This window comes from Aquarana catesbeiana, linkage group LG07 (assembly GCF_042186555.1).
Source record: "Aquarana catesbeiana isolate 2022-GZ linkage group LG07, ASM4218655v1, whole genome shotgun sequence".
NCBI classification, from domain to species: Eukaryota; Metazoa; Chordata; class Amphibia; order Anura; family Ranidae; genus Aquarana; species Aquarana catesbeiana.
In genome coordinates, this window is record NC_133330.1 from 341641909 (window position 1) to 341666842 (window position 24934).

The following is a 24934-nucleotide window of genomic DNA, read 5'->3' on the forward strand; positions in this document are numbered from 1 at the left end:
CTTGCTTCTCTTTGAAAAATGCAGTAGTAAATGCGCAGTATGTCAAGTCACTCCAGCTGATCAGCTGGCGTGACGTATCGACTGAACATGCGCAGTTCGTCGGATGCATTTTTCGACAAGAGGCAAGCCACGGGGAGCGCGCGGAGAGAAAATTTAAGATTCTGCCTCACTCTCTGTGCATCTCAACACTGACGTAAGGGAGAACTCCGCAGGGAACACTGACGTAAGGGAGAACTCTGCAGGGAACACTGATGTTAGGGAGAACTCAGCAGGGAACACTGATGTAAGGGAGAACTCCGCAGGGAACACTGACATAAGGGAGAACTCCACAGGGAACACTGACGTAAGGGAGAACTCCGCAGGCAACACTGACGTAAGGGAGAACTCCGCAGGCAACATTAACGTAAGGGAGAACTCCACAGGCAACACTGACGTAAGGGAGAACTCCGCAGGCGACACTGACGTAAGGGAGAACTCAGCAGGCAACACTGACGTAAGGGAGAACTCTATAGGCAACACTGACGTAAGGGAGAACTCTATAGGCAACACTGACGTAAGGGAGAACTCCACAGGCAACACTGACTTAAGGGAAAACTCCACAGGCAACACTGACTTAAGGGAAAACTCCACAGGCAACACTGACTTAAGGGAAAACTCCACAGGCAACACTTGATGTAAGGGAGAACTCCGCAGGGAACACTGATGTAAGGGAGAACTCCACTGGCTTAATAACATCAGCGGCAGCACTGCATCCAGCCCCGCCCCTAACACATCCCTAGGCTGCTCTAGACAAAGGGGGCGAGCCCCGTGCATAAGCAGTGTATTTGTCAGGGGAGCTTGGATTGACACAGCAGTGCCAGTAGGAGGGCCAAGGTCTGTGCTTCGAGAGGGGGGCTGGGCCGTGAATAGCTATGTATGTGTAAGTTACCTACACTGCAGTTTAAGAAAGCCCAGAGATCCCCGTTCCCAAGAGCTTGGAATCTATTAACATGACATACAGTTTATCTCTGTTTACTCTTTGTTCTTTTGACAAGTGTGCTTTAGATAGAGCATGTCAAACCGTAGCTGTGCTCCCTGGGGATATGCTGATCGCCCATCCATGCTGCTGCTGGAGAGAGCCCAGGTGACCATAAATGAGGGCCCTACAGACTTGGTCATGATGAGTGACCAAGTGGCATATCCCCCACACCATCCCATACCCCACTCCATCTCCCCTGGGGGCAGGTACCCATTCTCCCCTGGGGACAGGGACCCCCATCTCCCCTGGGGACTGGGACACCACCTCCACTAAGAATAGGAACCTGATCACCCTGAGTGTGCCAACCTCACCGCCCTGCCTGATGTGTCCTGTGTGAGGGCCCTCCAGTGACAGCTCTTATCAGGACTTTACCCCACTGTGTGCTCCCCTACATGGTCGTGCTCTCACTACACGACTGACCCCTCTTTGTGCACCTCCTACATGACTAACCCCTCTGTGTGTTTCCCCTACCTGTCTGCAAACTCTGACCACCTCCTGTATGCTGTGCACATGTTCTGACTGCCTCCTGTACCATGTCCGCAGCCTCTAACCACCACCTGTACCATGTCCGCAGCCTCTAACCACCACCTGTACCATGTCCCCAGCCTCTAACCACCACCTGTACCATGTCCGCAGCCTCTAACCACCTCCTGTACCATGTCCGCAGCCTCTAACCACCACCTGTATCATGTCCGCAGCCTCTAACCACCACCTGTACCATGTCCGCAGCCTCTAACCACCTCCTGTACCATGTCCGCAGCCTCTAACCACCACCTGTATCATGTCCGCAGCCTCTAACCACCTCCTGTACCATGTCCGCAGCCTCTAACCACCACCTGTACCATGTCCGCAGCCTCTAACCACCTCCTGTACCATGTCCGCAGCCTCTAACCACCTCCTGTACCATGTCCGCAGCCTCTAACCACTTCCTGTCTGCAATCTCTGACTATCTCTTGTCTTTTATCATGTCTGCAGTCTCTGAGGGGAAGTCTGCAGAAGAATCAAGATTGAGAGCGACGCCAGGATAGGGATTACGGGGGGAGTCAGACGTGTATGGACTGTGGAGAAGAGACTATAGAATAAAACCAGAGCCACCAACTTGGAGCCGTCTACCTGAGCCCTGTATGGTGCACCTGAGAGGAGGTCAGTGACAGCGCCATCAGGCCAGTCTGAGGGGGGGGGTCACTGATTTAAGGGGGTAGTGCATACAAAAATGTAAGGGGGCACTGATATAAAGGTTTCCCCTCATATCAGTAACCCCCCTTACCTTAGTGTATTCACTCTGCGGAAGGTGGTCTCTGGTCACCAGAGTCCCCCTCCCCTCCACCCCCACATCAGAGTTCCCGGCATTTCCCTTTACATAAGAGTCTGCAGGATTCCCCCTTGCAGTGCAAGGGAACTCAGATGTAAAGAAAAATGATGCAGAGCATGATCTAAAGAGGAACTCTGATGTAAGGGGTTCCTACTTAGCTCATGCTCTGCAGCCTTTTCCTTTACATCTGAGTTCCCTTGTACTGTAAGGGGGAATCCTGCAGACTCTGATGTAAAGGGTAATGCAGGGAACTCTAATGTGGTGGGGGGGGACTCTGGTGACCAGAGACCACCTTTCGCAGAGTGAATACACAGCTGTGCTGTCGCTGACCTCTCAGATGCACCTTGCAGGGCTCAGTTAGACGGCTCCAAGTTGGTGGCTCTGGTTTTATTCTATAGTCTCTTCTTCACAGTCCATAAACATCTGACTCCTCCCATAATCCCCATCCCGGCGGCGCTGTTAATCTTGATTCTTCTTCTACAGACTTCCCCTCAGAGAATGCAGACATGATAAAAGACAAGAGATAGTCAGAGATTGCAGAGAGGAGGTGGTTAGAGGCTGCGGACATGGTACAGGAGGTGATTAGGAGCTGCGGACATGGTATGGTGTGGGGGATATGCCAGTTGGTCACTCACCATGACCAAGTCTGTAGGGCCCTCATTTATGGTCACCTGGGCTCTCTCCAGCAGCAGCATGGATGGGCGATCAGCATATCCCCAGGGAGCACAGCTACGGCTTGACATGCTCTATCTAAAGCACACTTGTCAAAAGAACAAAGAGTAGACGGAGATAAACTGTATGTCATGTTAATAGATTCCAAGCTCTTGGGAACGATGATCTCTGATGGGCTTTCTTAAACTGCAGTGTAGGTAACCTACATATACACTACCATATACGAAAAAATGGTTCTAGCAGATAGACAAGTAGATGGTGGTGAGATAACCATCTCTAGTGGACACAGATGGAGGTTGTAGCTGATAAATGATGAGTGCACCTTTCACCAAAATTCCTCCACCGCATGCTCAACACCCCCCCCAGGGGGTTTAAACTCACCAGAGCGAAAGGGTTATCAAGCCTCAATCAGCATCCTGCAGTGTGTACTCGATCCCCTGCAGTGTGTGCTCGATCCCCTGCAGTGTGTGCTCGATCCCCTGCAGTGTGCTAGATCCCCTGCAGTGTGCTCGATCCCCTGCAGTGTGTTCTCGATCCCCTGCAGTGCGTGCTCGATCCCCTGCAGTGTGTGCTCGATCCCCTGCAGTGTGCTCGATCCCCTGCAGTGTGCTCGATCCCCTGCAGTGTGTGCTCGATCCCCTGCAGTGTGCTCGATCCCCTGCAGTGTGCTCGATCCCCTGCAGTGTGCTCGATCCCCTGCAGTGTGTGCTCGATCCCCTGCAGTGTGTGCTCGATCCCCTGCAGTGTGCTCGATCGGGGTATATTTATGGAAACATCAATCTGCTGGCTGTCAGAGGAATAACAGAAACTTTGTTTGCCAGTACCGGCATTTCCCTGTACGCCTGCGTGGCAGAATGGCTAATAGGCGTACGCGGGTACGCAATTCAGCAGACCGCGTCACGGCGTAACGGCGCACATAGACGTGCAAGTTAGCGGACGGCGAAACGGCGTAAGCACGTACGCATCTTAGCCGCACACGTGGGTTCCCCTATTAGCCCTATAAAAGGCAGCCCAGCTCTCTGGCTTATTGCTGGTTTGTCATTTCAGCTTCTGTGTTCCTGTTCCTTGTTCTACTATTGACTCCTGCCTGTTGTGACCCGGATTTCCTTGACCATCCTTGAACTTCTCCTGCACCTTGACCTCGGCTTGCTTAAACGGATTCCTCTTCAGTCTGCTCCAGTGTTTGACCCCTGGCTTCTCTTTAAAGACTTCGCTACTGCCTGCTCCAGTGTTTGACCCCCGGCCTGTCTTGGACTCTCCTATTGGTTGATTCCTGTGTATGACCTTGGCTTGTTTAAACGGACTTCCTTCCTACCGGCTTGCTGTGTTTGACCCCCTGGCTTCTCTACATACTTGTTCCAGTTATCTACTTCAGGTCCAAGGTGTTGGAGCCCCAGTCTGATTCCTCTGCTGATCACCATCCGGGTGTACCCTGCACGGACTACTACCAGACAGAAGTTCAACACGCAGGCTCCTACTAGTGCCTGGCGACCCGTGCCTCTCTGTGCCCGATACCCTCTGTGCCACCTCCAGGGGTATAGCGCACTCAGCTGCAAGGGGAGCCGCTCTCAGCATCTCGGCCCTGGTGAGTACCTTGACAGTACAAACCAGCCATGTCAGAGGCCGACAGAGCTGGTTCTCCCCTTGAGGCACTCTGTCAGCAGGTGACAGCTCTTACTCAGGCTGTCCAAAGACTCCAAGATGGCTACTTTCAAATTGAGGGCCATCTCCAGCACCTGATGTCTGCTCCAGCTCCTTCAGATGCAGCCTCAGCCAGCGGGGTGGCCTCTCCCCAAGGTCAAGTCACCCCAGCATCTTCAGTTGTAACGACTCTCCCTGAACCCAGAGTCCCCACTCCGGAACGTTTTTCTGGAAACCGGAAGAAATTTAGAGCTTTTAAAAATGCTTGCCTACTGTATCTAGCTCTTCAACCCAGGACTTTCCATGCAGAATCCATAAAAGTGGGATTCGTTATTTCACTACTATCTGAAGAACCACAATCTTGGGCTCATAATCTTCTTGAACAGAAGAGTCCTTTATTAGACTCAGTTGAAACTTTCTTTGCCGCTATGGCTCAGTTATATGATGACCCGCAACGCACAGCTACTGCTGAATCCATTCTGCACACCCTTACCCAAGGAAAAAGACCAGTAGAGGATTACACCGTGGAATTTCGTAAATGGTCTGGAGACACCACCTGGAATGAGGCCGCCCTTAAATACCAGTACCGTCAGGGCCTCTCCGAAACACTTAAAGACGAATTGGCACGAGTGGATACCCCTGACTCTTTGGAAGATCTGATCCAACTCGCCACTAAGCTCGACAGACGCCTGCGGGAGCGTCGCTCTGAACGCTTCCAGTCTTCCCGGCCTACCTGGATGTTACCCCGGGTTCCTCCAGTTCCTGTGCCTATCGCGGGTCCCTCAGCTTCTGCTGACAGTGAGCCCATGCAACTGGGAATGGTCCGGTCCCCACTCACTCCTGATGAGAGACTGCGACGGCGTCAAGCCAATCTTTGCCTCTACTGCGGAGAAGCTGGCCTTTTCCTTCGTAACTGCCCTGTGAGACCCAGTAAGTACCGCTTACGGCATGCTATGAACTTTCAAGTTGCTGACTCAACCCAGTCTCACCTTATCCTACCGGTCTCATTACAGGTGGCGGAAGAGGGAATTCGACTGCTGGCTATCGTTGACTCCGGAGCATGCAGCTGTTTCCTGGATGCATCTCTTGCCCAAAGTCTGCACATCCCTCTTCAAGATAAAAAACAGCTCCTTCAGATTTACCTGGCAGACGGGTCTCTACCCAACTCAGGACCCATCACTCAAGAAACCAAGCCCATTCTTGTCTCTACAGACTCTGGTCATCAGGAATTTCTTTGCTTCAACATCATCAACTCACCCATGTTTCCCATTATCTTGGGGTTCCCGTGGCTAATGGCACACGACCCTCAGATCCTTTGGAGTAAAAAAGAAATTCTCTTCTCTTCAGCATACTGCTCCCAGCATTGTTTTGTGCCAACCTCCAATAAGACTGTCCCCTGTTTGACCATACAACCAGTACCAGATACGCTTACACATGTCCCTGCAGCATATCACGAATTCCTGGACGTTTTTGATAAAAAGAAGGCCGATAGTTTACCACCTCATCGGCATTATGATTGCCCCATCGATCTGTTGCCCGGCTCCGAGATTCCATTTGGCCGAATTTTTCCCTTGTCGGAGACCGAGTTGGAAGCTCTCCGCCTCTACATTGATGAAAACCTTGAAAAAGGATTTATTCGTCCTTCTTCCTCCCCAGCAGGGGCTGGTATCTTTTTTGTTGAGAAAAAGGATGGATCTCTCAGACCATGCATAGACTATAGAGAACTTAATAAAATCACCATCAAAAATCGATACCCACTTCCCCTCATTCCTGAACTGTTCCAGCGGTTTCGATCTGCCCAAATATTTACCAAATTGGATTTACGAGGGGCATACAATCTTGTTCGGATACGTGCTGGGGACGAATGGAAGACAGCCTTCAGGTCCAGATTCGGTCACTTTGAGTATCTGGTGATGCCGTTTGGGCTCTGTAATGCCCCAGCTACATTCCAGCATCTAGTCAATGATATTTTCCGGGAATTCCTAGATAACTTTGTCATTGTCTATCTTGACGATATTTTGATTTTCTCTACCACTTTAGAATTACATCGAGACCATGTCAAGAAAGTCCTCTCAGTTCTCAGAAAACACGGCCTGTTCCTAAAAGGAGAGAAGTGTGAATTTGAAAAGACTACCATCCAGTTCCTTGGCTTCATCATCACTACTGAAGGGGTAGCCATGGATCCACAAAAAGTTAAAGCCATCCAGGAGTGGCCGGCCCCCTCAGACAAAAAAGGAGTCCAGCGATTTATCGGCTTTGCCAATTTTTATCGCAGGTTTATTAGGGGGTTCTCCTCAATTATCTCTCCCATCACTCAATTAACTCATCAACAAATCAAATTCCGATGGTCCCAGGAAGCTCAAGATGCCTTTGCCAAACTAAAGAATCTATTCACGTCAGCTCCCATACTTCAGCATCCGGATCCCACTCTACCTTATGTACTTGAAGTTGATGCCTCAGAATCCGCCACAGGAGCCATCTTGTCTCAGAGAAGTGGTATTAAGGCACTTCTCCATCCAGTAGCCTTTGCCTCCTGCAAACTAAGTCCTCCAGAGATAAATTATAATGTTGGTGACCGGGAATTATTAGCCATAAAAACTGCCCTTGAGGAATGGAGATACTTACTGGAGGGTGCGTCCCAGCCCATCATGATCTTCACGGACCACAAGAACCTGGAGTATCTCCGAACAGCCAAACGTCTTAGGCCCCGACAAGCCCGATGGGCATTATTCTTCTCCAGGTTCAATTTCCATATCTCCTATCGACCTGGGTCAAAAAATGGGAAGGCGGACGCACTTTCCCGTATGTTTCCAGAGGCCAATGAGTCAACAGAACCTGAAACCATCCTATCCTCTCACAATTTTCTTCATCTCATTCAACCTAACCTTCAATCTGCTATTGAACAGGCCTCTAGGCAATGCACGGAATCCGAGATATCCTCCTTAGAAAAAAGAGATGGTTTGCTGTGGGCCCAGGACAAGGTTTTTGTCCCCTCCTCTGTAAGGCTTAGAATTTTACAGACTTTCCATGATCACAAAATGGCAGGACATTTCGGAGTACGGAAGACTTCTGAATTAGTTCACCGCTCTTTCTGGTGGCCGGGTTGGAGGCAAGACTGTAAAAAGTATGTTCAATCCTGCATTACCTGCCAACGCAGCAAAGGGTCAAACACTAAAGCTTGGGGCCTCCTTAGACCCCTATCTATCCCTGAAAGACCTTGGAGTGAGGTTTCTTTGGACTTCATTGTTGATCTACCTCCCTCTGAAAATTTTTCCACCATCTTAGTAGTGGTGGATCGCCTCTCAAAGATGGCACACTTTCTACCGATGATTGGTACCCCTTCTGCTTTGGCTACAGCAAATGTTTTTATTAAAGAAATAATAAGACTCCATGGCGTTCCCCACAACATCACCTCTGATAGAGGAATTCAATTTACCTCAAAATTCTGGAAAGACCTTTGTAAATCCCTGGAAATCAAAACCTCCTTTTCTTCAGCATACCATCCCCAAAGCAACGGCCAAACAGAAAGGACAAATCAGACCTTGGAGCAATATCTCCGTTGTTTCTGCTCTAGCTCTCAGGATAATTGGTCAACCCTTCTCCCCTGTGCGGAGTTCGCCTATAATAATGCCACACACTCTGCCACCAATCAGACGCCTTTTTGGGCCAACTATGGGTTCCACCCATCTTTTCTGCCAAACTCCATTCCAGAAGTCACAACCCCCGCAGTTCAAGATCGAGTAAATCTCATCCAATCTAATTTTTTACAGATCCAAAAGGCCATGAAGGAAGCTCAAGACAGCTATAAGGAATATTACAACAGAGGGAGAAGAAACAATCCGGAATTTAAGGTTGGGGATAAGGTTTGGCTATCTGCTGTCAATCTTAGATTACCCTGTCCCTCACGTAAACTTGGCCCAAAATTCATTGGTCCTTTTGAAGTAAAAAGGGTAATTAATCCTGTGGCCTTCGAACTAACCTTACCCAGTACTCTTAGAATCCATCCAGTGTTCCATGCATCCCTACTAAAACCAGTAGTTCCCAATTCTTTTTCAGGAAGGGAGGAACCTCCACCTCCACCAGTGGAGGTAGAGGGTGAAGAAGAATTTGAGGTGGAAGCAATTATGGACTGTAGAAAGAGGGGTAGGCAGACTCAGTATCTGGTGAAATGGAAAGGGTACCCACCGGAAGATAACTCCTGGGAACCTGCCAGTAATATACACGCACCTCGTTTGGTTCAGAATTTTCACAGACGACACCCAGGGATATTAGCCAGGTTGGGCATCCGGAGGTTGCCCCTCGGGGGGGGTCACTGTCAGAGGAATAACAGAAACTTTGTTTGCCAGTACCGGCATTTCCCTGTACGCCTGCGTGGCAGAATGGCTAATAGGCGTACGCGGGTACGCAATTCAGCAGACCGCGTCACGGCGTAACGGCGCACATAGACGTGCAAGTTAGCGGACGGCGAAACGGCGTAAGCACGTACGCATCTTAGCCGCACACGTGGGTTCCCCTATTAGCCCTATAAAAGGCAGCCCAGCTCTCTGGCTTATTGCTGGTTTGTCATTTCAGCTTCTGTGTTCCTGTTCCTTGTTCTACTATTGACTCCTGCCTGTTGTGACCCGGATTTCCTTGACCATCCTTGAACTTCTCCTGCACCTTGACCTCGGCTTGCTTAAACGGATTCCTCTTCAGTCTGCTCCAGTGTTTGACCCCTGGCTTCTCTTTAAAGACTTCGCTACTGCCTGCTCCAGTGTTTGACCCCCGGCCTGTCTTGGACTCTCCTATTGGTTGATTCCTGTGTATGACCTTGGCTTGTTTAAACGGACTTCCTTCCTACCGGCTTGCTGTGTTTGACCCCCTGGCTTCTCTACATACTTGTTCCAGTTATCTACTTCAGGTCCAAGGTGTTGGAGCCCCAGTCTGATTCCTCTGCTGATCACCATCCGGGTGTACCCTGCACGGACTACTACCAGACAGAAGTTCAACACGCAGGCTCCTACTAGTGCCTGGCGACCCGTGCCTCTCTGTGCCCGATACCCTCTGTGCCACCTCCAGGGGTATAGCGCACTCAGCTGCAAGGGGAGCCGCTCTCAGCATCTCGGCCCTGGTGAGTACCTTGACACTGGCCATCTTCTCCTGGTGACCCCGCTCTCTGATTGAGATATATCTTTATTTGGTTTGTGTATATTTTATTACCTGTGCTGAAGTCATTTGCTACTCCATAGCGCTGAGATAGGAGGAGTGGGGTTGGGCGAGGTTTGTCTTTTTTTTACAAAATTTACTGACAGAAACTAAGAAAAACTTTTTATTTTTTCAAAATTTTTGGTCTTTTTTTTTTTTTTTTTTGGAAAAACCCAGGAGTGATTACATAACACCAAAAGAAAGCTCTATTTGTGTGAAGAAAATGATAGAAATTTCACATGGTTACAGTGTTGCATGACCGCGCAATTGTCATCCAAAGTGTGACATCGCTGAAAGCTGAAAAATGGCCTGGGCAGGAAGGGGGTGTCAGTGCCCCCCGGTATTGAAGTGGTTACCTGAGAATTGCGCAGTCATGCGACGCTGTACCCAGATGAAATTGATGTCCTTTTTCCCCCCACAAATAGAGCTTTCTTTTGGTGTTATTTGATCCCCTCTGCGGGTTTTTATGTTTTGCGCTATAAACAAAATAAGAGCGACAATTTTGAAAAAAAAAAAAACAATAATTTTTTACTCTGTGCTATAAAACACATCCAATAAAAAAAAATATAAAAACAAATTTCTTCATAAATTTAGGACAAAATGTATTCTACATATTTTTGTTAAAAAAAAATCCCAATAAGTGTATATTGGTTGGTTTGCACAAAGGTTATAGCGTCTACAAACTATGGGCTATATATTGGAATTTTTATTTCTTTTTATACGAATAATGGCGGTGATCAGCGACTGCAAAATTACGGTGGACAATCTGACACTTTTTTGGGGACCAGTGACACCAATACAGTGATCAGTGCTAAAAATATCTACTGTCACTGTACTAATGACACTGGCTGGGAAGGGGTTAAACGTCTAGGGGCAATCAAAGGGTTAAATGTGTGCCTAGCCAGTGTTTATGTGTACTTTTACTAAGGGGAATGCAAAGAAACAAAATCCAGCACATCCCCCACTGACTGGACGGAGCTCTGTATATGTATATATATATATATATATATATATATACAGTATATACCTACAGGTGCTCTCGGCCTCCATATTGTTCTCTCTTTATCTCTCCTTTGTGCTCAGATTTTTTTTCTGTATTTTTTACATCAACAAGCTTTATCGGGCCAATTGATCTTATCTCATCGATCCTCCGGACTTCTTGATGTACCGATAGTCGGTAAAAGGAGAATCTCTAACAGTGATGTGTAATCCGAAGAATCTAGAAGAGTAACATGTCCAGGTGAATGTTCCGATAATCACAGATCAATAATCGGGTCCCCCGTGATGAGACTTTTATTATTTGTTGGAGTCTCCAGATGTCTCTGCAGCCCCCGTCCCATCCCCCGTCCCGGAATATCCAGCTGCTGGGACCTCACTGGCAGCATGTTGTGCAATTCATTCCTCCCATTTCCTGAGCAGAATTCATCCCCCGCCTGACCCTCCGTCCTCTCAGACAGACCCTGAACCCCCGAGGAAGGTAAGAGGCTCTCATCTCCGAGTAATCTACTCTCCTCTACACATGTATAGATCCATGGGTGAGGAGAGCCAGATCCCTACTGATAGGAAACCTACAAATCTCCTCACCCATCCCTGCTACAGACTCCTCTCCCATCCATTCTACACACTCCTCTCCTATCCCTTCTACAGACTCCTCTCCCATCCATTCTACACACTCCTCTCCTATCCCTTCTACAGACTCCTCTCCCATCCATTCTACACACTCCTCTCCTATCCCTTCTACAGACTCCTCTCCCATCCATTCTACACACTCCTCTCCTATCCCTTCTACAGACTCCTCTCCCATCCATTCTACGCACTCCTCTCCCATCCCTTCATCAGACTCCTCTCCCATCCATTCTACACACTCCTCTCCTATCCCTTCTACAGACTCCTCTCCCATCCATTCTACACACTCCTCTCCTATCCCTTCTACAGACTCCTCTCCCATCCATTCTACGCACTCCTCTCCCATCCCTTCATCAGACTCCTCTCCCATCCATTTTACGCACTCTTCTCTGCACTCCTCTCCTATCCCTTCTACAGAGTCCTCCTCCCATCCCTTCTATGAACTTCTCTCCCATCCCTTCTACAGACTCCTCTCCCATCCTTTCTACAGACTCCTCTCCCATCCCTTTTTCAGATTCCTCTCCCATCCATTCTACGCACTCCTCTCCCTTTCCTTTTACGGACTCCTCTCCCATCTCTTCTATGGACTCCTCTCCTATCTGCTCTTTCATTTCTTTTCCTGACTCTTCTCTTCCGTCTCCTCTATGGACACCTCTCCCATCTTCTCTGTCATCTCTTTTCTAGATTCCTCTCCTGTCTTCACTATGAACTCCTCTCCCAACCCCTCTATGGACTCCTCTCCCGTCTTCTCTGTCATCACTTCTCCTGTCCCCTCTATGGACTCCTCCCATCTTCTCTGTCATCTCTTCTCCAGATTCCTCTTCTGTTTCCTCTATGAACTCCTCTCCGGTCTCCTCTATGGACTCCTCTCCTGTCTCCTCCTATGGACTCCTCTCCTATCTCCTCTATGGACTCCTCTCCTGTCTCCTCTATGGACTCCTCACCTGTCTCCTCTATGGACTCCTCTCCAGTCCCATCCTATGGACTTCTCTTCCATACTCTCTGGACTCCTCTCCCGTATCCTAAATGGACTCCTCTTACTTCTCCTCTATGGACTCCTCTTCCGTCTTCTGTCATCTCTTCTCCTGACTCCTCTATGGACTCCTCTCCCATCTTCTCTGTCATCTCTTCTCCTGACTCTTCTTTCCCATCTTCTCTGTGGACTCCCTCCCATCTCCTCTATGAACACCTCTACGGTCTTCTCTATCATCTCTTCTCCGGACTCCTCTCATGTCTCCTCTATGGACTCCTCTCCTGTCTCCTCCTATGGACTCCTCTCCTGCCTCCTCCTATGGACTCCTCTCCTGTCTCCTCCTATGTACTCCTCTCCTGTCTCCTCCTATGGACTCCTCTCCTGTCTCCTCCTATGTACTCCTCTCCTGTCTCCTCCTATGAACTCCTCTCCTGTCTCCTCCTATGGACTCCTCTCCTATCTCCTCTATGGACTCCTCTCCTGTCTCCTCCTATGGACTCCTCTCCTATCTCCTCTATGGACTCCTCTCCTATGTCCTCCTCTCCTGTCTCCTCCTATGGACTCCTCTCCTGTCTCCTCCTATGGACTCCTCTCCTGTCTCCTCCTATGGACTCCTCTCCTGTCTCCTCCTATGGACTCCTCTCCTGTCTCCTCCTATGGACTCCTCTCCTGTCTCCTCCTATGGACTCCTCTCCTATCTCCTCTATGGACTCCTCTCCTGTCTCCTCCTATGGACTCCTCTCCTGTCTCCTCCTATGAACTCCTCTCCTGTCTCCTCCTATGGACTCCTCTCCTATCTCCTCTATGGACTCCTCTCCTGTCACCTCCTATGTCCTCCTCTCCTGTCTCCTCCTATGAACTCCTCTCCTGTCTCCTCCTATGGACTCCTCTCCTATCTCCTCTATGGACTCCTCTCCTGTCTCCTCCTATGGACTCCTCTCCTGCCTCCTCCTATGGACTCCTCTCCTGTCTCCTCCTATGTACTCCTCTCCTGTCTCCTCCTATGGACTCCTCTCCTGTCTCCTCCTATGTACTCCTCTCCTGTCTCCTCCTATGAACTCCTCTCCTGTCTCCTCCTATGGACTCCTCTCCTATCTCCTCTATGGACTCCTCTCCTGTCTCCTCCTATGGACTCCTCTCCTATCTCCTCTATGGACTCCTCTCCTATGTCCTCCTCTCCTGTCTCCTCCTATGGACTCCTCTCCTGTCTCCTCCTATGGACTCCTCTCCTGTCTCCTCCTATGGACTCCTCTCCTGTCTCCTCCTATGGACTCCTCTCCTGTCTCCTCCTATGAACTCCTCTCCTGTCTCCTCCTATGGACTCCTCTCCTATCTCCTCTATGGACTCCTCTCCTGTCACCTCCTATGTCCTCCTCTCCTGTCTCCTCCTATGAACTCCTCTCCTGTCTCCTCCTATGGACTCCTCTCCTATCTCCTCTATGGACTCCTCTCCTGTCTCCTCTATGGACTCCTCTATGGACTCCTCTTCTGTCATCTCTTCTCCTGACTCCTCTATAGACTCCTCTCCCATCTTCTCTGCCATCTCTTCTCTCCCATCTCTTCTCTCCCATCTCCTCTATGGACTCCCTCCCATCTTCTCATGTCTCTTCTATGGACTCCTCTCCCGTCTCCTCCTATGGACTCCTCTCCCGTCTCCTCCTATGGACTCCTCTCCCGTCTCCTCCTATGGACTCCTCTCCCGTCTCCTCCTATGGACTCCTCTCCCATCTCCTCCTATGGACTCCTCTCCCGCCTCCTCCTATGGACTTCTCTCCCGTCTCCTCTATGGACTCCTCTCCTGTCTCCTCCTATGAACTCCTCTCCCATCTGCTCCTATGGACTCCTCTCCCGTCTCCTCTATGGACTCCTCTCATGTCCCCTCTATGGACTCCTGTCCTGTCTCCTCTATGGACTCCTCTCCTGTCCCCTCTATGGACTCCTCTCCCGTATCCTCTATCTATGGACATCTCTTCCATTGGCCGGGTTTACAGAATCATTGATTTTATCTCCTTTAAATCTCAATGTCTGAACTTTTCTCTTTGCGGTTTCTTTTCCTGTGAAAACAAGAAGGAAATATTTGGAGATAATCCACAGAAAACGAGTCCAAGATTCAGAAATGACAAACAGATGTTTTGTGCTGAACGCAGCGAGAGGAAGGAGAGTCTCCCTGACCCCGGGGTGAGATCTCACCCCCCATCGGTAGATCCAGGGTTTCTGCTCCGGAGATTTGCTGAGAAGGTCGCCTGTGCTGAAATATGGGGGCCTCTTCCTGAAAATGCCGGGTGCCTGGCTGTCATGCTCATCCCCCGGCTTCATTTCTTTAAGGCTACTTTCACACGGAGGCGCTTTCCCCTTGTTGTACTTCTCTGTATCCACCATCACTGTCGCAGGTCATATTATAATTAGGCAATTCATCTAAAATGAACCAACAGCTCTGTAAACGTCCGAATAGTCTTAAACTGACCACACCGGTGTGAGGGAGAGTCCGATACTTATCGGAGGAATGTGTTCTGACCCGAGAAACCCAAATCACATCACTCCCCTCACCGGGGAACCAGAGGAACCAAAGGAATCCCCACAGCCACCTGAACATTTCTCTGCACAGATTTCCTTCATTTAGAGGAGCAGAAATGAGATCCATCAGCCAAACCATTTCCTCTACAGATCTCTTCATTCTGGGGTGATCCTGGCCTGTCCTCCAAACATCACTGACCACATCTGGGACGCTCGGCCTTCTTTGACTCCCAAACGCTCCTCAGATTTTCAGCTTTTTCCTCATTTTGGTACTTTAGTTTCCTTCCTCCCAGAGTCTAATCTTTACTTTCCTCGGCCTCCTCTCCAGTCGTCCCCCAGCCTCATCATTCCTACCACCTTTGTGGTCACAAAATGCTATATCCCTTGTTTGCCATGTCCCCGATATGGACTCCTTGGATTATCAGAGCCATCCGATGAGGGAAGCAGTCACCGCACCACAGCATGGCCTGGAACATCCACGACACCAGTCCATCCAATTCAACCTGTGTGTGTGTTCATGTCAAATATCGTTTCCCATATCCCTGTGTACTGTGTTCGCTAAGATGCCTACCTAAGAGTGTTTTGAAAATATTAATACTTCCCTATGACACCACTGATTGTGGAAGGGAGTTCCACATCCTTATCCCCCTGACAGTAAAAACCCCCTACACAGCCTAATGCTAAACTGCTTCTCCTTCAATCTCATTGTGTGGCCCGGTGTCTTCTTACATTTCCTGAGACTGAATAGTTTTCTTTCTATGCTGGAATCACCATTAAGATATTTGTATATCGCTATCATATCTCCTCTCAGCATCTCTTCTCCAGGAAGAATACATGCAATGTTTGTAATTATTCCTCATAACTGAGCTCCTCCATCCCTCATAACTGAGCTCCTCCATCCCTCATAACTGAGCTCCTCCATCCCTCATAACTGGGCTCCTCCATCCCTCATAACTGAGCTCCTCCATCCCCCATAACTGAGCTCCTCCATCCCCCATAACTGAGCTCCTCCATCCCTCATAACTGAGTTCCTCCATCCCCCATAACTGAGCTCCTCCATCCCCCATAACTGAGCTCCTCCATCCCCCATAACTGAGCTCCTCCATCCCCCATAACTGAGCTCCTCCATCCCTCATAACTGAGCTCCTCCATCCCCCATAACTGAGCTCCATCCCTCATAACTGAGCTCCTCCATCCCTCATAACTGAGCTCCTCCATCCCTCATAACTGGGCTCCTCCATCCCTCATAACTGAGCTCCTCCATCCCTCATAACTGAGCTCCTCCATCCCCCATAACTGAGCTCCTCCATCCCCCATAACTGAGCTCCTCCATCCCCCATAACTGAGCTCCTCCATCCCCCATAACTGAGCTCCTCCATCCCTCATAACTGAGCTCCTCCATCCCCCATAACTGAGCTCCATCCCTCATAACTGAGCTCCTCCATCCCTCATAACTGAGCTCCTCCATCCCTCATAACTGGGCTCCTCCATCCCTCATAACTGAGCTCCTCCATCCCTCATAACTGAGCTCCTCCATCCCCCATAACTGAGCTCCTCCATCCCCCATAACTGAGCTCCTCCATCCCTCATAACTGGGCTCCTCCATCCCTCATAACTGAGCTCCTCCAGCCCCCATATTTGAGCTCCTCCATTCCTCATTACTGAGTTCCTCCATCCCCCATAACTGAGGTCCTCCATCCCCCATAACTGAGGTCATCCATCTCTCATAACAGGTCCTCCATCCCCTGTAACAGGTCCTACATCCCCCATAGCTGAGCTCCTCAATCCCCCATAACTGAGCACATCCATCTCCTGTACCCGAGGTCACCCATCCCCCATAACTGAGGTCCTCCATTCCCCATTAATGAACTCCTCAATCCCCCCATAACTGAGGTCCTCCGTCCACCATAACTGAACTCCTCCATCCCCTATAACTGAAATCCTCCATCCCCCATAACTGAGATCCTCCATCCCCCATAACTGAGATCCTCCATCCCCCATAACTGAGATCCTCCATCCCCCATAACTGAGATCCTCCATCCCCCATAACTGAACTTCTCCATCCCCCATAAATGAGCTCATCCATCTCCTGTACCAGAGGTCATCCATCCCCGTAACTGAGGTCCTCTATCCCCCACAACTGAGGTCACCATTTCCTGTAACTGAGCTCCTCCATCCCGCATAACTGAGGTCATCCAACCACCATAGCTGAGCTCCTCTATCCCTCATAAATAACCTCCTCCGTCACCCATAACTAAGCTCCTCCATCCCCCATAACTGAGCTCCTCCATAACTGAGGTCCTCCACCCCCCATAGCTTAGCTCCTCCATAGCTAAACTCCTCCATCCCCCATAACTGAGCTCCTCCAGTCCCCTTAATAGCTTTGTTACCCTTCTCTGGACTCTCTCCAGTTCAAGCTCATCCTTCCTGAGAACTGGACAGCATACTCAAGATGCTGCCGGACCAGAGTCTTGTAGAGTGGCAGGATTATAGTTTTATGTCTGGAGTAAATCCCCTTATTTATGCATGCCGATATTTTGCTTGCAGCAGCTTGGCATTACATGCTATTGCCAAGCCTGTGATCCACTAGGACCCCCAGATCCTTTACCATTAAACCTCATTTGCCATGTATTTGCCCATCCGTTTATTTTATTAAGGTCCTCCTATAAAGTTTCTATAGCCGGCTGTGAAGTTATGGTCCTGCTTAGCTTTGTATCATCAGCAAACACTGAGATTGAGCTATTTATGCTGACCTCTATATATTTTTTGAATAAATTAAACAGAATTGGTCCCAGGACAGAGCCTTGGGGGGACCCCACTTACCACCCCAGACCAGTCTGAGTACACGTTATTTATCACCACACCTTGGATACGCCCCTGTAACAAGTTTTCTATCCATGAACAAACTCTATGGTCCATGCCTACAGACCTCAATTTGTAAAGTAAATGTTTGTGGGGAACTTTATCGAATGCTTTTGCAAAATCCAGATACACCACATCCACAGGACTTCCTTTATCGAGATTGCAGCTCACTTCTTCATAGAATGTTAACAGATTAGTCTGGCAAGAATGATTCTTCATGAATCTATGCTGATTACTACTAATGATACCGTTTTCATCAGCAAATTCTTGGATATAGTCCCTTGTCATCCCCTCCAATAGTTTACATACTATTGATGTTAGACTGACAGGGCTGTAGGTTCCAGGAATGTGTCTCTGCCCTTTTTTGAATATTGGTACCAAGTGGGCTTTTCTCCGATCAGCTGGTACCATTCCTGTCAGTATGCTGTCCATAAAGATTAGGAATAGTGGTCTGGCTATAACCTGACTGAGTTCTTTGAGGACTCTCAAGTGTAAGCCATCCGGTCCTGGTGATTTATTTATGTTGAGTTTTTGAAGTCTTATTCAGACACCAGCTTCTATTGGCCACAAGGTTACATCCTGTAATGTGTTACTAACAATACAGTTGTGGTTGTTACACCCATATTTTTACTGTGTAAATACCAAGGAGAAGATTGCATTTAGTACAGTTGCCTTCACGTCTCATCTGTAACCATCCTCCCGCCATCATCCTTTATGGGGCCAATATGCGCTGATTTCACCTTTTTACTGTTAATATATTTTTAAAAATTCTTAGGATTGTTTTTGCTCTCCTTTGCTATGTGCCTTTCGTGGTCTTTTTTAACCGCCCTGATTGCGCTCTTACACTTCTTATTGCATGCCTTGTAGTGTTGAAATGCTGACAATGACCCCTCAGACTTATATTTTTTTTAAAGGACATTTTTTTTTTTTAATATGGCTTTTTACATGATAGTTTAGCCTATATGTATTGCCCATTGGAATGCACTGGATAATACCTTTTATTTAATATGTTCCTAAAGCATTCCCATTTTTTCCCTCAGTGTTCAATGTTTCTAGGGTTTGGTCCAATTGATATTGTGTAGTATGGATCGCAGTTTGGAAAAGTTGGCTCTTATGAAATTTAGTGTTCTTGTACTACTCCGTCATATGATTTATGCTGAATGTAATTACTCTGTGATTGCCAGTTTCCTAGTTGTCCCGTATTTCCACATCTGTGACCAGATCTGTATTATTTGTAATCAGTAGATCTAGCAATGCATTCTTTCTAGTCAGGAAATCTACCAATTGGGACATAAAGTTGTCCCTTAAGACATTTAAGAAATGACGAGCCTTAAATGAGTGAGCTGGTTCCTTCTGTCCAGTCAATATCTTTTCCCCTTTGTTATAACATTGCACCCCTGCCGCCATTTCTAGCTGTGGTAGGAGATCCAACAGTTTGTGTTCAGAATATAAAAGAGTTATGATTGTACTCCGCATCATGTATTTCAGCTGTGACTTGTCATTGCAGAAGGACCAGTGACTCTCGGATATGGACTCCTCATCCAGGCGTATGGTTATTAATGTCGGAGGAGTCAGATTTGAAACCTTTGCCAGCACACTGCTCACCTTCCCGGGTACAAAACTGTCCACCTTGGCTGAGCTCAGTCCCAGTGAAACAGGCAACTATGATCCTCAGCGCAATGAGTTCTTCTTCGACCGGAACCCTGAGGTGTTTGGATATATATTGGACTATTACAGGACGAAGCATCTCCATTGCTCTGGTAACATGTGTAGAGCGGTGCTCAAGGAGGAACTGGCCTTCTGGGAGGTGAGCTTCGCTCAGCTGTCTCACTGCTGCTGGCTGAACATCTACAACAAGTCCCAAGCCATGGAAGACGTCAGCTCCTGGGATCAGATGGGTCCCAGCGATGAGCCGATTCTATTGCAGACAGACAGAGTGGACCGCAGCTGGAGAGGACGATGGCAGCCCAAAGTCTGGAACCTCTTCCACAAGCCATACTCTTCCCTGGCAGCAATGGTAAATGGGGATGATGGGCGGGCGCACTAACACCCACAAAACTTGTATTCTTATGGGGAGGTCCTTCCACATCTGAGGAGCCTGAAGAGCTCCATTTCTGATACTTTTCGGTTTGGTGACTCTAATTAGAGGTTCCGCCCCCCCCCCCCCCCCCCAACGGCTCATTGAGCAGTGGGGTCCAATCACTGACGGGCTTATTAAAGTGTAAACCCAAAACCTAATATTCAGTATGATGGTCATCATGCCTCACTGGGTAGAGTTTTCCTAACCATTTCAGCTCCGAAAGGTTTTACACCCTTCATGACCAAGAAATGTTCTTCTTTGCGGGGAGAAGAAACAGATTGTTCTCTCTGTACAGAGCCCTGTGTTGTTTGTCAACACAGGGCTCTGGGCTGTGATTGGACACAGCCGATTAGCAGGTCCTGGCCATGAATAATTGTCTGGGACCTGCTGACAAAATCCTGCTTTGTCTAATCACAGCGGGGAGGGGCACACACCCTGTACCTGGGTGAGACCAGCCACATACAGGTACGTCGCTGTGCCTGTATGGGCATCCTTTCTGAAGTACATTGCAGGTGCTTAAGAAATATTTTTATGGCTGAGTGTACCAAAATGGCAGCTTGGGCTCTGACACCTAGTCAGTGCTACACAGGACCACAGTGGACCTGCTGGGCTGGTAAGTATGCTTCCTGATGAGAGCCTACATCAGAGGGTATAGGTGGCAGGGCCATCCCAATGAATGGGCACTTCCCAGGGACCCCCCCAGGTGCATGGGGGTCCGGGGTAAGGAAGAGGGGGACGGGCACTGTGTTGGGGGGTGCACTGGCGATTTGTCTGCATGTGCCTCTCTTCTTTGGCAGGAGTAACTGCAATGTCACTCCTGTCAGAAGGAGCAGCAGCTGGCTTCTGCTGGGTATAGGATTCAGTTTTCTCTTCCCTCCTGCAGGGGGCAGAGAAGAGCTGGTACATCACCTCAGTCTCAGTGCGGGAGAGGAAGGAGAAACTGCCTTCATTGCATGTGGAAACAGCATTTGTAATCTGTGAGTACAAGGGGGAAGGGGGTACAACTCTGATGTAAGGAGCACTGACGGGGGAACCTGATGCAGGGTGGTAGGTGCCCCAATGCATTACTTTGCCCAGGGGCCCATAATGCTGTTAATATGGCACTGATAGGTGGAGGAACAATCAGGAGGATGTCAATGTAAGAAAACATTTCCCAGTGTGAGAACTTGTCTTTTTGTTCCAGGGTGTCACTGCCATCTCCCTCCTCTTCATCATTGGAGCCATCATCATCTACTTTGAAGAGACAAAGCCACATTTCTCACATGTACAGAACAAGTCTCACTCTTCAGAATATGACCCTTTAGTCCATATGGAGGTGGTGTTTGAGATCCCATCTTACCTCTTCTACCTGGAACTGTTTTGTGTGTTCTGGTTCGGGTTGGAGCTCAGTACACGTTTATTCTTCTGCCCCAACAGGAAGAAGTTCCTGAAGAGTCCTCTGAACTGGGTGGACTTTCTTTCCCTCTTTCCTGTCTTTGTTGAGCTGATGGCCAGAGGCCCGATTGAGAAGACAGACAATGTCTGGAAGGTCCTGGGATTGATACGGATTGTCTACATCCTTAAACTGTTCAGACTTGTCCGTCTGATGGAGAGCAGCCTTGTCCTGAGGGTTCTGTCTGGGACTCTGAGAGCCATCACCCGCGAGATCTTCATCCTCATGCTGATCCTAGCCTTGGAATGTCTTTTATTTGCTGCTTTGGCCTTCCATTTAGAATGGTCCAGTATAGGAGGCGATCAGCATAGACACGAACTCTTCGAGGATATCTATGGCTGCTGCTGGTGGGCCATCATTACACTGACCACTGTGGGTTACGGCGATATTTATCCCATCACCACGGCAGGCCGCATAGTAGCCAGCCTGGCCGCCATTTCTGGAATTCTGACCATTGTGTTGCCCATTCCGATTTTAATGATTAAGTTTCAGCATTATTATTCCATCGCTCTGGCCAAAGAGAAGCTGAAACTCCAGCAAACGTGGTAGATTCCTGGATGGACCTTACTGATATCTTATTTATCCTATATTAAAATGCTGGAATGTGCTGCACTGCTGTATATTGTACACTGTTTCCTGTGTGGTAATCATCACCTAATATCCAAAATACAGACATGATATGTGATGCAATACTGATACAACCAATGAATCCATCCCATATTGTGAGAAAATGTCCTCATACACTTTCAGTGTAGTCCAATAAGAAAATGGTGCTCCCAAAGTACAATCTTCTTGGGGAGGGGGGGGGGGGACTCTTCAATCAAATGTAACCCACCTTGTTTTTGTAAGAGGTTTCTTATCTCTTATGGATTAAAACTTTAAAAAATGTTTGCTTGACTTTGAGGCATATACCTGGAATAGGCTCATTGTATGAGTTGTGCTGATGTGCGCTCATGTCATTTGTATTAAGCACGCATCTCCGGATGCCAAAATCTGTTATGTATTCTGAATATATGGACATAGCTATGTAATGGAACTTGGATATTTTGTACCTTTCTGATGTCTAATAATATAAATTGTTAAAAAAAAAAAAAAAAATCTGCACCACCTTGATGGTGAAGAGGGATGTACCTTCACCTTCAAGCGATGACCTACAGAAAAAAATAGGTCCAAATGTGCTTCCTCCTCCCTCAAGGGATAGTAATGGCTGCCCACTTCCTGGCACTGGCTCACCAGATCTTTAAAACTCAACTGCACTGCTACATGGGCTGTTTGGGGTTAAATTAAAGTGGTAGTACAAAAGATAGGCCCTGGGCAGTTGAAGTCATAATGTGTGAGGTGTATCCCATACTTGCACATTATGACAGACCTACTTGAAAAAAACGAAGCCCTCCAGCGGGGTCCTGTCATCACTGAAGGCACTTCCATCTTTACCTGGTCTTCTTCCAGGTTTGCAGGCTTTGGAGATGCGAATGGATGAGCCAATGATGATGTCACTCCCGCGAATGGGAGTCGCTGGTTACGGCTCGGCTCTGAAGGAATGGCACGGGTATGCCGTTCCTCCAAAGCTCATGCAGCAGTAACGTCACAGGCTGTATCTACAGTGAAGGTCTCTTAAATGGTGCACATTAAGGAGATATTTACTGTCCCTACAGGTAAAAATCATACATGGGAGCAGGGGAGTTGCTAGGTCTACAAAAGATCTGGGGCTAGAGCCCATAGCAGCGTAGTAAAGAAAGTCATACGCTTGGGCGGGCATACACATGTATATACAGTAATATACGTGTGGGTGTATATATATCCCCAGAGAGCCCCCCACTTACATCAGGGTCCCCAGAGAGCCTCCTCCTTACATCAGAGTCCTCAGAGAGCCTCCCCCTTCCATCAGGGTACCCAGAGGGCCCCCCTACTTACATCAGGGTTCCCAGAGAGCCTCCCCCTTAAATCTTGGTCCCTAGAGAGCCTAGGCCTTAAAATCAGGGTCCCCAGAGAGCCTCTCCCTTACATCAGGGTCCCCAGAGAGCCTCCCCTCCCCTTGGGGACCCATGCAGAGACTCGGGGCTATTGGATTCGGGGTTATAGCCCCAAAAGCCACCCCCTAGCAACGCCCCTGCATGGGAGTATGCTCCCATTTTAAAGAAGACCTCCATTAAAATAGTCAGGGACTGCTTAGCAACCAGCAACTCTAATCCGATAGTCCCTGCCTATTTTAATGCAGGTCTTCTTTACCTTAACCCCACAGAGTCAATGCAGCGGCACAGTGGAGTTTTAAATATCCAGTGCCAGGAAGTGGGCGAGTGGAGAGACCTGGACCATGGAAAGGCCATTACTATCCTCAGAGGAAGCGCATTCTGACCAATATTTTTCTTTGCATCATCACTTTAAGGCATGGGTAGGCAACCTGGGGCCCTCCAGTTGTTGTGGAACTACATTTCTCATGAGGCATTGCAAGGCTGGCAGTTACAATTACTCCCAGAGGCATGATGGGACTTCTGCAACAGCTGGAGGCCCCAGGTTGCCTACCCCTGGTTTAAGATGATGGCACATGATCATCTTTATTCATTATCAAGGTGGTGCACATTTGATTGAAGCTTTCCTGCAGCTCTGGGATTTTGGGTTCACACCCACCCCCCATCCCCCTAGAAGATTGTACTTTGGGAGCACCATTTTCTTATTGGACTGGAAGTGTTATGAGGACATTCTCTCGCTATATGCGACTGATTTATTGGTTGTATCAGTATTGCATCACATATCATTAAAAACAGAAATGTTGCGCTAATATTCAAATATTGAATATTTTGAAACATGTAATAATGAATATGCACTTTAGAATGAATAGCCAAGTCCAAGTGCAAAAGAAAATGAAAAAGTGCAGTCCAAAACGTCACAGCAGGCTCCGCCCTATGTGTTTTGTCATAACCGTCGCCATCCGGGCATGACGTCTGTTATGATGAAACGTGTACTGTGGCGCCTGCTGTGACATCATTGATGGGAAGCCATTTTGGATGATTGTGTGATGTCATATCTGATTTTTGTATATTAGGTGATGATTACCACACAGGAGACAGCGGCACACATTTTATTTTGGTTATACAGCAGCACAGCACATTTCAGCATTTGAATGTCATATTTGGTGGTGAACCCACACTTTGGTGATCACAGAAGCTGACATTTTCACGTTTAGTGCAGCGCAAAGGTGTTTTTGGGTTTAGTATATTGTATATTATTCTACTACTACACCTATCTTCCTACAAGCCATACTGTATCCCGGAATACGGCGACATCTGTACTGTCTGCCAGCTTCTTATCAGATATACAAAAGGGGGGATTTATGAAAAACTGAAAAGTGAAGAAACTGGTTCAAGTGCGTGGCAGCCAATCGGCTTCTAGCTTCAAATTCCTCAATGAAGCTTTGACAATAAAACCTGGAAGATGATTAGCTCCCATGCACAGCTGCACCATTTTTAGTAAATCTCCCCCATGGAGTTTGGACTCTCTGATGGTCCATGTTGCTGGAAATTAGATTGTAAGCTCTAGAACAAGAAGGAGCGAGGCCTAAGCTTGTACAGAGGCCAGGGCACGTCTCTGTGAGGGGTCAGCCATCTCTGCCGATCGTCCTG

At 48.3% G+C, this 24934-nt stretch overlaps 1 protein-coding gene across 1 annotated transcript; it reads left to right on the forward strand.

Annotated features, from left to right (window-relative positions):
- The first annotated feature begins 11197 nt into the window (after positions 1-11197).
- LOC141103881 (voltage-gated potassium channel KCNC1-like) lies at positions 11198-22070 on the forward strand. The gene is made up of 3 exons (XM_073593940.1): positions 11198-11304; positions 19310-19819; positions 21066-22070. The coding sequence occupies exons 2-3, from the start codon at positions 19331-19333 to the stop codon at positions 21861-21863; spliced, it is 1287 nt and encodes a 428-aa protein (XP_073450041.1). The 5' UTR covers positions 11198-11304; positions 19310-19330; the 3' UTR covers positions 21864-22070.
- Positions 22071-24934: the final 2864 nt, after the last annotated feature.

Excerpts from the sequence above, each read along its gene's own strand:
- LOC141103881 (XM_073593940.1), top strand. The coding sequence starts at position 19,331 with ATGGACTCCTCATCCAGGCGTATGGTTATTAATGTCGGAGGAGTCAGA. Across the intron at positions 19,820-21,065 it reads ACTCTTCCCTGGCAGCAATG|GGTGTCACTGCCATCTCCCT; the intron begins GTAAATGGGGAT and ends TTTTTGTTCCAG.